The 14,380-nt window shown below is 34.2% G+C and overlaps 1 protein-coding gene across 2 annotated transcripts in view; it reads right to left on the reverse strand.

Annotated features, from left to right (window-relative positions):
• The window catches only part of LOC121330560 (BMP/retinoic acid-inducible neural-specific protein 3-like), a 40,733-nt gene that overhangs the window by 7,934 nt on the left and 18,419 nt on the right, over positions 1 to 14,380 (reverse strand). Inside the window, exons 3-6 of one of the 2 annotated variants that reach the window (XM_041277163.1) lie at positions 13,244 to 13,434; positions 11,283 to 11,473; positions 3,121 to 3,226; positions 2,578 to 2,814 (exon numbers count right to left, since the gene is read on the reverse strand). In XM_041277163.1, the coding sequence (XP_041133097.1) occupies positions 2,578 to 2,814; positions 3,121 to 3,226; positions 11,283 to 11,473; positions 13,244 to 13,434 (725 nt within the window). The remainder of the gene's footprint in view (positions 1 to 2,577; positions 2,815 to 3,120; positions 3,227 to 11,282; positions 11,474 to 13,243; positions 13,435 to 14,380) is intronic. The other variant, XM_041277164.1, reaches the window with a different exon arrangement.

The raw sequence follows: 14,380 nt of genomic DNA on the forward strand, positions 1-14,380 counted from the left end.
GGAACAGACACAGAGAATAAAAGAAGAGCTTGAAGTTGATAGTGTGTGCCGAGCCATATTGTGTGTTTATACCTTAAGTAAATGTGTGTGACCTCAGCTGTCCGGTGTGGTTCACAGTAAAGTAAAGATTTGTTGGGGAAACGGCTTAGCAGTCCCAACCCTTTAGTTAAGAAAAGCTGTGTTTAGTCTAGGTCTCCATGTGGAGAGAGGCTTTTTTTTTGGTTTGTTTCTTTTATTTCTGTATATAATTAGTTATAATTATATAATTGCTTTAAAAGGGCAAAAACAAACCTTAACAAGTAAAACATTTAAAAAATCTAGTGTATGAGTGCAATATAAATATATTTACATAACTCTGTTGGGTACCATTTCTCATTTAAGAGCGAGGAATTCATTAAGTGGCTATTTCAGTCATAGGTGTTGTTTGTGTAAATATTAACTTTTCCCAGAACGAGGGACAGTTTAAATTGGTTTGATATTAGTACACGTGTACACTTGGGGCCATACTGAGACCGCCTGGACTTATTAAAAAGAAGAGCTTTGGAAATATATTGTTCTCAAACATATTATAAAACCTGTCTCCAATTTTAATTTAGGTTCAGTAATAACTGTCACAGCAGGGTGACCTCAACTGGCAATAATATCAAAACATTATGCTGACTACACTCATCCATTGGCTGTTATTGCTGAAATATTTAGTGCTGTTCTGACAATAAATGCATATTTATGATTAATATGGGCTACAGCATTTCCAAGTACTGTGTAATGTTTTCAATTGTTACAATATTGCAGATATACAACTCAATAAAGCTGCTTGTAAGCTCCTGTGTAATTAATACAGCAGGGAAGAAAAACTGAAGAACTCCCATATCCAAGACATGGATGCAGAACCCAATTTTAAAACTATATAGACACGAGGCTCATTGTTTTTTTGGATTATTTTAGTCTCATTCTACGATTATGTTCCACATATATAGTTCATAAAAATAGCACTGTCCACAGAGCATCTGTTTTTTTTTTTTTTTTTGTTCCAAATGCTGTGTCATTTCTTCCAACTTGTATGTACTTTAATACTTCAAACGTTTGTCCCTTTTTATTTACTTTGTTTCCTTTTCTTGCTGTTGTCATATTTACAAATAAAATAACTTAAAAAACAGACGGCTCTAATCCATGGAAACAGTTGTGGCAACATTGGTACACCAGGCAGTTAATTACTGGTTAATAATTGATATAATAATGGAATGGAATATAATATTTTGAAACATGTAACGTCAACACATTTGAATTAGTGGAAACCTTTAGTGCAGTGAATATAATGATACAATGGCTGGTCAGTGAAATATTCCAACGTTTTTGTGGAGCCATGCCTAACAGTGGCACACTCAGACGACTGTATCTCCCTAAAGTGTCTTTTATAAAGAAAACACAAAAGCTTCAGTTTTGTCATTTCAGGTTTGCAGTTAATGTTTCTCCTGTGTTTAATACTTTGGGATTAAAGGCAGCAAAATAGTCTATGGGAATTACACGGTCATTGTAATTAATGTGTCAGCATACATTTTAAAGGTTTACAAAAATGTTGAATCTGTCATTTCAAGGTTGTTTTTAAAAAATCTATTTTGTCTGATTGTTATTTTTTTTTTTTTTTTTTTTTGCAGTCAACACAGACCATGTTAAATAACTATTGTTTCCAGTAAAAGCTTGTTTCATTTTTAAAGATTGTTTCACTAGCGACTCGAGTTCCAATGTTCCAATGTAAAATAGCTTTCTAATATACAGAAGAAACTGTAAATGTTCAATAAATGAATGTACACAGAGTGCGAGTGAACTTTTAATTGACTGAGCGAGTGCTTGACTGACTTTTGATTAATATTACATAATAAATCAGAGGGAGATCAAGTTGGACAAACAAATATTTATTTGATTGCAAAGTTAAACATGCATGTTCCATTAACAATGACTTTCTCTGCTTTGACTGTCTCGGAGGACACTGTGATCTGGGACAAGACCGCTGCCCTCCTTCTACGAAGTTCATTTATTTTGTCCTTAATGTTTCATTGAAGTTAATGTTCTCACTGAATCAGCACCAAAAAGCCTTTCATTTTTTCCCCACCACTTCTTCTGCTAATACATTTAGCTCCTGGTCTGTAAACTTTAGATTCCTCACTCTGTCCTCCTTGGTCGCTGTCATTGTGACCAACTCAGAACCGTACTTACCTATATAAAATACAGTGTGTGCAAACCTAATGCATAATTCTGCAAACTGAATTCCGTGCGTTGTGACAACTTGAAAATTAATCTTTTAGCTCACTTTTTTGTGCATATAATTAGCTTAGTGAATAGAGCTACCACTGGTTCATCTTTGCATGCAGTGTGGCTTCCCCCTGCCACGTGGTAATTCTGGTCATTTCCCTAAGGTCCTCATTAGTGAATGAGGACCTTAGTCTACTTTCTCTATTAAGAAAAAGTCATCAACTGTCAGATTGCTAAAGTTATATTCCATCCCAAGAGCCTGAATGTATGTGGCACTGGTACATAAACACATATCTTTATAAGTTGGTCCCATTATTGTATTTTTACCTGCATCTTCAAACTCCTTGTAGAGGGTGGTCCAAGCCTCACTTATTCGAATCAAGCTTTCCTCCATTGCTTGAATGTCCATGTAAGGACAGTTGCATTCTGGGAAGCTCTGGTCACACCGGCACCAGCAGTCGTTGCCCTTACAGATAAATCCACCTTCTGTGTTACAGGCAATGTAACTGAGAGCAGCTTGCACAAAACGTCCCTTCAGATAGTCTGGGAGAATGACCTGCAGACCTTAAATAATAATACTACTACTAATAATAATAATAATAATAATAATAATAATAATAAATAAATTAATAATAATAATAATAATAATAATAACAGCATGGAAATGATGATGGTATAAGATAAATAGAATGATTTGTTAACTGAAAACATCAGAAATGTCTGCAGCTCTGTGCTTTAGTTTATACAGTATATGATCAAATCAATTTTGGATATATGTCAGTAAATATCAGTAATAATAAAAACAAATAGAAGAATACATTTTCTGACATAAATACAAAGTCTCCGCGTTCGACAAAAGGTGACACCTACCTTGCAAATGGACTTTGTTTTCAGGACTCTGAACCAGAACAGAGCTAACAGAATCAAGGTTGTCATAGTTACTGCATCCAAGGGGACCAGTACGAGTTTCAGTTACCTGGGAAACAACAAATAAAATCTCTACTTTTATTAAGCCATTTATCTAAATACGAAGAAGACAAATTGAGTAAATCAACAAGGACTGGAACCAAATAGATGCACCACACTTTGTTAATTAAGATTTGTATTTTATACATGTAATCTAAAATGTGTAAATGTCAATTGGAATGCAGCAGTGATAACAATGCATTAGTCCATAAACACATAAGTCGAGAGTGTATATTTTTCAGTAATACCTGTATCTCTTTAAAGTGACTGGTTAACACATGTTTTTATTTGCCATTTAAGTGATGTTTTTACATAAGGTTTTTCTTAATCTATATCTACACCATTTATAATGATAGATTATGGGAATAAAACCGTGATGGTTCTGTAAACAAATTATAAAATACAACAAATTAAGCAATACAAGTGATTTCTATTATTCTTGTTAATTAAGAGAGAATCAGGTGTCAGTGAAGTAGTAATTAAACAGTACCACTGTATACATACACTCTTAGTCATATATCATCCAAATGATAATTGCACTACTGTGGACAATACGAAGAAGAATCTAGAATCCCTAAAGTAACCTAATTTCTTAAGGAGTGAGTGGGTCGTTCTTTTCTGTCAGAGAGATAACTTTCTCATGTATAATTACCTCATTATAAATGTTCCACTGGGAACGTTTATTTTTATTTTGTATTTGTTCCTGTTATGTCTGTTTCTCAGGCTGCAGCTCTCTATGTTTGAGCATTTCTTAGTTACCATATTGATTGACACGTCTCAGTAAAACTTTTGTGCACATTCATTCATGGTGGTAACTTCACTGTGTCCTCATTAACGTCGTGGAAGCTAGGTTGAAGATATTTTATTTCCTTGTTTTCTTGTATAGAGTATATCTAATTGATAGAGTGTTCTCATTACTGGTGCAGCACCGCATTGCCATTATAGTTGCACGGTTCTTGGCTTTAACCTGTCAGAAGACATTTGATCTTAGGCTGGAAAGGCTGCAGAACGATAAGAAAAGGTATTATACACAGCAGCCACCTTCTTTATATTGCTTTCTTTTTTTAAATTTAAAAACATCCAAGTCTGATGGGGTCACCTTAGGTTACATTTCATTGAGGTGCTTTTTTTTTTTTTTTTCCAGGAGGTGAGGGAAATGATTTAGGATCCAGTAACTGACCACTATTTAAAGAATAGAAGATCACAATACAAAAATATATAGTATTTAAAAAGTCCTAGGCTACATAATTTGAATGTAGATAAGCTGTGTCCGGAAATGTGAAATAGTTTTAATTTGGTTTCATTTAGTTTTTTTTTTTAAACAGAAATACTCACAGTTCCAAAGACTTTGGAAGCACTTAGATTACAGGACAGCTGTGTAGTAACATTGTAACAACTGGATAACTATCAACGGTTCCTGTTCTTACACGGTAAGTACTCTGCAAGTACATGAAAATGACCTTGTGAACATCTAGGCACATGTCCATGTAATTACACACTTACTACACCAGTAGCAACCATCAAAGGGCATTGCTAAAAACACATTGGCCATTTTGAAAAGAGCTTAGAAACAAGGCTTTAAAGTTATAAGTGTAAAAAGTTGTCAGGATGTTAACAATGAATAGAACAATCACAGGTGCTATTTTAAAACATTGTAGCAACACGTGGGGACTTGTAACGCTATATTTTTTGGATCCCCGCTACTTCCTCTTTAATGTGCATATATTTGTGAAATTCTGAGATTTTTTTGTAATATTGTATGTATACATAATTATTTTACCTGCACAACACTACACCTGCATACTCTGTTTTCCTCTTTTTACTTAAACATGGAATAACTCCCCCAGTTGAAGAAGTGCATTACCAAGTCTATTCACTCGGGTAACTGCAGGGATATTTGATAATTGTAAAAGTGGAAAACCAAGTCCAAAATCCAATTTGTATGACAAAAGGGTCTTCTTTTGAGTTTTAAATGAGTCTAATAGGCTGCATTTATTGTAAACCATGGTGCCACAGCAGCTATTATCTGATGAAAAGTTTCAGTAAGTCAATGGCTCACACTAGAAATCATTAAATTATAAAATTACCTCTAAAGTGCAGTGTAAGAATTATTTATTTATTTATTTATTTTTATTAACCAAACAACCCTGCATATGCATGTTCTGATCTAGCAAGCACTGGGGAACATAGAGATTCATGTTTTGAGTCCCAGTGCCAGAATGACTTACAGACAAATCCTAAAAAAGGAGACATATTCAGGTGTGTTCAAATGCTAGACAGGATAATCAGAAAAAAAAAAAAAAAAAAACTTAAGTGATCATTTGTCCAGATTCATGAAGTCAGGATTTTGTTGACTGGTAACTATATTTGCATTGCAATTCTGAGAAGAAAATTACTGTAGTACAAAAGGGGACACCAAATCCACAGATGTATTACTCTAATGAAACAGGGTGGTGTAGCAGGATAGCATTACAGCCAAGGCTCTTATCGGCAAGAAGGAGACAGAGAGGCTGGAAAGCTGTAGTTTAAGTGCTGCCGTGCACTTTTATTAACAAATAAAACAGGAAGAAAAAAAAAATAATTGATACAAAACACTCTTCTCTTGGAAACATCTCCAAACTCTCCTTGGGTAATGCAGCAGCTGAAGTTATGTATTTAAGAATAAATATCAATGTTTCTGGCTTCCTTTTATAGTTTCAATAGAACTTAAATAACAAAATAACAACAATGTGATTACAATTGTAGCATTATAATATAGATCAGAACATAACATATTGTTTTCCAACGGCAGCACTATATAACTATATAAATAACATAATTTATTTCCAATGGCAGCATTATAATAACATGATATACTAACAATACTTAAAAGAACAAAAGAACGTTTACAAACGTTACTGGGGAGTTGGTTCCAGACCCTCACAATTCTCTATGTAAAAAAGTGCCTCCTATTTTCTGTTTTGAATGCCCCTTTATCTAATCTCCATTTGTGGCCCCTGGTCCTTGTTTCTTTTTTCAGGTTGAAAACATCTCTTGGGTTGACATTGTCAGTACCTTTTTGAATTTTGAATGCTTGAATTGGGTCGCTGCATAGTCTTCTTTATTCAAGACTGAATAGATTCAGTTCTTTTAGCCTGCCTGCAAATGATGTGCCTTTTAAACCCGTATACCTATATAAAATGTATGTGCTTCTTCACTTGCAGCATATGTGAGTAGTGGTTAGAACACTGTGTCCTTGACTGGGAAGTTGTGAGTTCAATCCCAGGTGGTGGACTGCTGCTTTACCTAGATTGGTCCAGTAAAAAGACCAACTGTACAAACAAGTAACTGTATGTAAAAAAAAAAATAATAATAATATCGCAGTTGGCCTGGATAAGGGTGTCTGCTAAGAATTAAAATAATAATTTCTGGTTGGTACTTTGATGGGAGACTGCCTGGCAATATCTGGTACTTTAAACTTTTCTTTGGAGTTTTACTCAGTGGTGTAGTCAATACGCAGGTAAGCGGTGTTTACCCACTTTGAATTTGGGCAATATATCGTTTACCCTCTTCTCATATAAGGGATACAGAGTTTACTCACTTCTGCTCTCCTGTGATGGCCATATCCTGTGTTAAAGACAATATATTTTAACGGTGAGCATCTGTGTCGTGTTCAGAGAATGTGAGCGGAGTGAAGCAGTGATAATTCCGCTCACCGCTCATAATAATATCCTCTGCTCTGCTCTGCTCTGCTCGGCTTTCTTTCATTCCACTCCACTCCTCGTGATTCCCTCTGCGCTCCAGACAAAATAGGCACGCTCCGCTCACATGGTATTCAAAAAGATATATAATAATAATAAATAAACTAGCTGTTTTTCCCCCATTGTGTTACGGCCTACAGTGAAACGTACTGTCTTTAAATTGAGACTTTAGTGAAGACCACATGTGTACGTGAGTACATTAAATATTTTAGATAGTAATTCATAGCCAGTCAGCCAGCATTTTTGGAAACAGCAGCACATATAATGCACAATAAAATAAACATTTTATTTGTGTCATCAGTGTCAATTTCAGGCAGAGGTTCATGGCCGGTAAGGTGACACATCTGAGAGAATTGTTTTCCTCTGTCATCCCGTCTGGTACTGTCAGTGTCAGTTTCTCAACAAAAAGTACAGTAATTGCTCAGTAACGAGGTACAAACAGGTTATTGATCAATCTGTATGATCAATATTTTTAGGGACCCCAGCTGTTGTTGTTGATTCCAACTTAGGCACTTCACATAAGCACTAGCAAGTTTACATCAGGGCTAGCAAGTTTCACAAGGCACAATATTGTTAGTTTCTAACCCTGATATTATTGGATTTTGATTATTTTTAAGCAATTTATTTGATAAGCCCTTGTCAGCGTGCTTCTGTAATACTGAAAATCACTGACTTTTCTTTCAAGAGTTTGTTCATGTAGGTATCAATGTGGCAGAAATGAATCCAAATTAACATGTATTTATACTAAAGTAATACAAAAATGACTACAAAAGATTTAGAAGCGAGTAGTTTTTCGAGATTCATGATTATACTGTAAATTTACAGTATAATCGTAAATCTCGAAAAACTACCCACTTCTAAATCTTTTGTAGTCATTTTTGCATTACTTTAGTATAAATACATGTTAATTTGGATTCGTATGTTGTTTTTTTCTGACTTATGTGAATGAAAAGACACAAATTTGCCCGTTTTCCCATTGGAAATAGTGATATTTTGAAATATCACTGTCCTGGTCACAAAAGCAAAGTTTGTGGGGAATAATAGCCATTTTCTATACTTTTGAGGCATAAGCAATTAGGAAATAACACTTACTACCCAGGAACAAAAAAAATAATAATAATAATTTGTTACATGGTGTAATATACCATGTAAAACCAGAAAACTTGAAACTTTATTTAAAAACAATAATAATAATAATAATAATAATAATAAAATAATAATAATAATAATAAATTATTATTATATGCCTAAAAGTATTTTTGTCTCCAGAATTAAATTATTTCATTAAAAACAGAGGTCTTAATTTAATAAACTACCTTTTGACTTTTGACAAACAATAAAGGAACACTGAAACTAATTAGTTAAATGAATTGACTCACCTTAGGTCTTGTACACAACCAAATAGGCCATTTATGTACCCTGTGCTGCTTATACAAACTATATATATATATATATATATATATATATATATATATATATATATATATATATATATATTACTTTAAAAATGAAACATCATAGAAGTCAAAACAAAATATAGCGAAATTAGTTCGTTATAGTAAATCCTCATTTGTCGTTTACCAGCAAACTTTACAACTTATTTGTTACCACATGTGTAAATGGTGTCAAAAAAAAAAACAAAACAAAAAAACAAACAAAAAAAAAAAAAACAAAAAAAAACCATGCTGAACAAAGAAGTCCCTAAATGCCTTGTATGCTTTTTATTCTAACTTGGTCAAAGAAGCTTGCCAGGGCTACTTACAGCAGATCTCAGTTGCTGATAAAGAATTGCTTGGTACAGCCTTTAGGTCTCGTAAAAAGCTGTGCAAGGCTACGTCACACACGAGATCTTCACTGCTGAAGTCTCGTGAACATATGGTACAGGTTTCAAATTTATTGCCATGGAAAGAAACAAAAACGTAGTTCTTAGTCAATTTAAGCTGCTTTTTAGAGCAAGAAGGTGATTTAACCACCTTTTTGGCCACACATTTCCTATAGTATGAAGAGTGTGCGTGATGTGTGACTGCTACAGAGAGAGAATGGAGTTTCTAAACTGCATGTACACCAAGCGATTAAGCACTTTGTTAGACATTACTGGTGAAACTGTAACATGCATTTAGATTAGTGTGACATGGAAGCTGCTGTATAAAAGAAAATGTTATTGTTGTTGATTCTTGGCATGGTTAGGGGGAGATCAAAGTGATCACAGCCCCTGCATTGTGTTTAAACTGATTCCTCCATTCCTAACTTACAATCAGTTATGTTTACAGTCACATTCAAGGAAGGTGGAAACTGACCCGAGTTTTTTTTTTATTTTTTAAATAACAATCTTATCCAGATGTCCTATTATCTGTGTTATCCCAGTTTAAATAATTTTGTTTGATGATCACACTGTAATTAATTGGATGAGATAACATTTAGTGATGTGATGTATATATATAATATTATATATATATATATATATATAATATATATATATAATATATATATATATATATAATTATATTTTAAAAGATAGTCGTTTAAATGTGTTCTGTCTTAGTCTTATCACGTCAGATAGGAAAGATGTATCCATTATAGCTGAAACTATCAATCCGGGTGTCCAAAACAGATTGGCAGAGCAATTTTGAAAAGCCTAACAGTGTACTCATCTGTTCAATGCTTGGCCCCTGGATTTCTTTCTGACTGCTCCCAATTCCTGGGGAATAGATAGAAATAGATTTTTTTTTTTTTTTCTTTTAAAACTCAGAACCACCACAGACTTGGGTTAGTCACTGACAAATACTTTTCCATTTGCGGTGGTAAAATGTTAGACATTTATGACGCAGTAAATGACTTCTAGCTTGTTAACTTTTCTACTCATCCAGACCAGATTGAGTAGAAAAGAAAACAGACAAACCATTTCATTTATTTGATTGAAAGTGCAAATTTATGTCCGCTATGGAGCTAGCTATTTTAATGATCTAAACACAGATCTTAAAATTGCCAACCCTGAAAATGTATAAACCTGAATTACATTTTTATAGTGTATATTAATATTAAACAGTTAGTTATTAAATACCCCTGGGAGAAAAAAAACAACAAACAGCTGGAGCTAAAAACAACAGTTATTATTCCTAAAAGTAGACCCCATTGTGTGCATGTACGTCATCTAAGAACAAAATAAAATCCTGATTGGTCAATCTCTGGCTACGTTTAGTAAAAAAAAAAGTCTTTCGGCCTTGTACGACTTCTTAGTTAGTGCAAGATTTGGACGGAGTCAGTCAAAAGTAGTTGTTAAAGATGTTTTTCTGTCCAACAGCACATTTTTAGGCTTTTTTTTTTTTTTTTTTTTTTTACCATTATCAACTTTCTACTGACCCACCCACTTTAGGTTTGGTCACACAATTTACCCTAAATCCTGTATACTTTTGCAAATGGATGGTATGAGGGAAAGCAAAGTCTGATAAGTTATATCTCAATAACCTGAGCATTGTAGGAAAATTTCCAATACTGAAGGATGGAAAGAGTTGTAGAAGGCAGCTGTGTAAAAGCTTTTTCAACACCATGGTTAACAGCGGTAGCTGAGTCATCTTGACAATTGTTTGAGGTTAATGAATACAGAATGAAAACGGTGGAGGTTGTCAACATTTTTACCAGCTCTACAAGAACATTATTGAAATATCTTCTGTGGTTACTAAGTGTTTGGAGTCACAAGGACAGAACAGAATGGATTCCCAGAAGCAATTAACTGAAAAACAATGCTTCTTAGTATTAATGTAAAATACTTGAAAAAAAAAAATCAATGCAGTACCAGTAATTAAACAGCAGATTAATGCAGTTTATTGCTGGTTTAGTCACTTAATTGATTTACACAGGAGCGTGTACAATAATCAAATGACTAAGCCAGAACACATTCAAATAAACAGATGTATTTAATAAATTCATTTGAACAGGCTTTACTTGGTCATTCAAATGCATGTTTAGAGGGAGAAACTTAAACAATTATTGAACACAATTGCATTATTTGCCTTTAAAAATAGCTTGAACATGCACTTAGCATAATAAAATACCATTTATCTATCCCTTTTTGAGGTGTTAACTTGGTGGCTGAACCATATAATGGCATTCATAATACTTATATTGAGCTATTTTATGTCAGCCTTTCATGTTGTTATCTTAATGAACCAAGAAGTCATCACTTGCTAGTCTAGTTGTCAGTCTAGTTTTGTAAAAAAAAAAAACAAAAAAAAAATTTTTAACAGTGAGTTCCAAATATACAGTTGGACACTATTCAGGTTGGAAGCCAAAATTTTGGCTATGAAAGCTGTGTAACAGAGCACTTACCTTGATAGCTGTTGAGGCAATCTGAATGTGGTGCAGCTTGCGAAGTGTGCTCTCCCTGTCAATGAAGTAAGAGGCAGCTAGCTGATGAAGAGTTTCCAGTGAGACTGAAGAGCTATTCGTGATGTAGTCGCTCACATCCAACTTTTTGCTCAGTTTCCGCTGGTCCACAAATATGGTCAATGCCTCTTCTCCTGCATGTGAAAAACAACTTCACTGGCCTATTTGTTCTTTAATAAATGCAGTACATCCAGCCAAACAGCTGATCTAAGCAATCATCTGCCAATCAGGAAACCCAATGACACATTTCTTTAAATGAATTGCAAGTGAATGACAGGTCCATTCTATTAAGCATTACGGTTGTATTGTTCCATTTTATGACAGTTTTCTAAATAATACCTTCTGACTTAAAATATGTTAAAAGGAACTTACTGGGAATATCTCCTAATAAGCACCCAGCTGTCTTCACCCAAAACTTAATGTTCCTTTGACTGGTTTAAATAAATGCATATTTATAGCCAAGAACACAAAGCTTTGATCTAAACAAGTTAAGTGGCACAGATAAGGACAAGTTTAAATACCTAAAAAAAAAAAAACCTCTTATGTAATTCTCAGAATGTGTCAACAGCTGTTAAAGAGCACTATTGATTTAGAGCTTATGCCCTGAAAACCAAATAACATTTTAGTTCTCCAATGCTTCAGTATAACTAATACATGAAATTAGCACCAACATAAACCTGGTGAAAACTTATAGTAGACCGACTTATTAACAATGTTTGTTGATTGTGCGCTTTGAAAATAATATATTCTTTACTAAAGAACCATCCATAAATAAGTACATGCTATGACAGATTACTATTTGCTAAATGTAGACTATACTACTAGAATAAGCAACCCTTAGTCATTGTAAAGAAATAATTGGACTTTGCAAGACTGGTAGCCACAAAACAAGTTTTCAGTAGGTTCTAAACATGAAAGCAATTCTGTTTATGTGGGTAGATTAAAGAGAATTTAGAGTCACCCCCAGCAGGTCGTCAGGCTGCACACTACTTATTCTTGTCAAGGTATCTGCAGAATCAACACTGTGGCACTGACACAGTTATAAGAACAGTGGGAGAGATTGTTGTCATATGCTATCTGCTATGTCCAGAGTAAATAAAAAATACAGACACCAGTTTTATAAGCAAGTCAGTGTTACTATACAAAATGACAAGAGGATATCACAGCACACTTGTTGCTCAAGATAATTTTATGTGCCATTTGTCAAAATCGCCTCTTACTAAATCACCTCTGATTAAAATCCGTGCTGTACATTATAAGTATGAGTTAAACCAATTTCTAAACTGCAGGTTTATGGCACTAATCCATATCCATGCAGGTCCAGTTCTCTGCAATATGTTCCTTAAGACCCCTAGTGTTTGGCTTGATGCCAGGCTTTGGGACTTTATTTCATTTCCAGGTGGGTAAGGTTTGTATCTAGCAGTCTGATTCATAACCTTGGCCTTTTTCTGAGCTAGAAAACGGGTAATGTGATCAGATGTGCTTTATGTCAGACTCTTCCCACCAGGCGGCTGAAATGAAGAATCTCTTGTACATGAATCACATCTCTCTTGCTTTAATACATTTTGTAGTTGAAACACTTTACTGTTCCTCCAGTGAAGAACAGTCTTCTAACATCAAGCTGACGTTGATAAATATCTCAGCATGACCTTTGGTGTAAGTTCAGATTATGTTTCCAGTGTTAATATGACAGAAAGGGTTTAAGCAATAAGACACTCCACGGTGTGCATAGCACAGGATGTATCGGATAAGTTAAAAGCTTTTGAAGACGGGCAATTTGCCCATAAACAGTTAACAAAGTAATGGATTTGGTGACTGGTAAAAGACAAGCAGGAGTGCCAAAAGACCTTAAACCATAGAAATAAACAGGACTATAAATCTTCTATCTATAAAATCGATAGTACCTCCCAATGTCCCCGACAGTAAGAAATGGGTCCCGTATTTCTTGATAAGATTTTCAGTTATCAGTTGAAGGCTTGGTCTGCGTCCCAACAGTCTGATGTTCCTGATGAATTCAGGGGTAAGGGGTAAAGCTGAGCCAAAGGAATCTCTTCTTTCAAATGCTAGGTTATTTATCTTCCAGCGACCAAATTCTCTGTTGAAAACAAAATGTTATCATGACATGGCACATACACAATACACATAGATTAGGCAAAGGGGTTAACTGAAATCCTGAGGTGGAGATGGTTCTGAAGGACCATTCAACTAGTGGTTTAATAAAATGAACAATAGTAAAATATTACCTTATAATACTGTTCTGGGGTTTTACTCACTCCACCTGTTTAGTGTGTGTTTGCTTTAGTGCAATGTGTTAATAAAACTATTAAAAACAAAAGTTTTGTTTTCACTAAGCTATTTGTTCTTTGCTTATACAGTAGCTGTGTTTGCCTTGTAGACTGCAAAATTCACATTTTGACAAAAAAAAAAAAAAAAAAAAAAAAAAACTAAAATAGTTTAAACAGGCTTTGAGGGCCTTTCCTGACAAAAAGTCAAGCAAACACCATCATATAAAACCCTTACATAAAGACTCCTTTTATCCATCAAATCCTCCATGTTTGTAATACTTGCTCAGATTGATGCTGCTAAGATTAGCAGTGTATAAACTAGACTCGAGTCACTAAGAATCATTGCAATTATTATGTTTTAAACTTGACGCAAATCTTTCTGCACTACCGTTCCAATCTCATGGCTTATTCATTTAAACTTTTTTTTTTTTTTTGCCAGTGTCCTAATTGCTTACTTGAGGGCTGAGAATGAAATATCTGAAGAAAAAAAAAAATGACATCGAATTTTCAAAAATAAAAATAAGTAGTGGCTGGGTGATTAAGCACAGAATATGAATGCATGTCAAATTTAGATTTATGAATTAAACTAGAAGATACTGAGCTACAATAGCACCAGAAAGAGCCCTTGAGAAAGGCTATTGGTCTGTGTTGTGGTTATGTCTTGTCTCTTTTTGTTTGTTGATTTTGACATTTTAACCAAAGCACAACATTGGAACAACACACAATCAAAAAGTTAAATAAATAAATACATAAATA

This window comes from Polyodon spathula, chromosome 18 (genome assembly GCF_017654505.1).
Source record: "Polyodon spathula isolate WHYD16114869_AA chromosome 18, ASM1765450v1, whole genome shotgun sequence".
NCBI lineage: Eukaryota > Metazoa > Chordata > Actinopteri > Acipenseriformes > Polyodontidae > Polyodon > Polyodon spathula.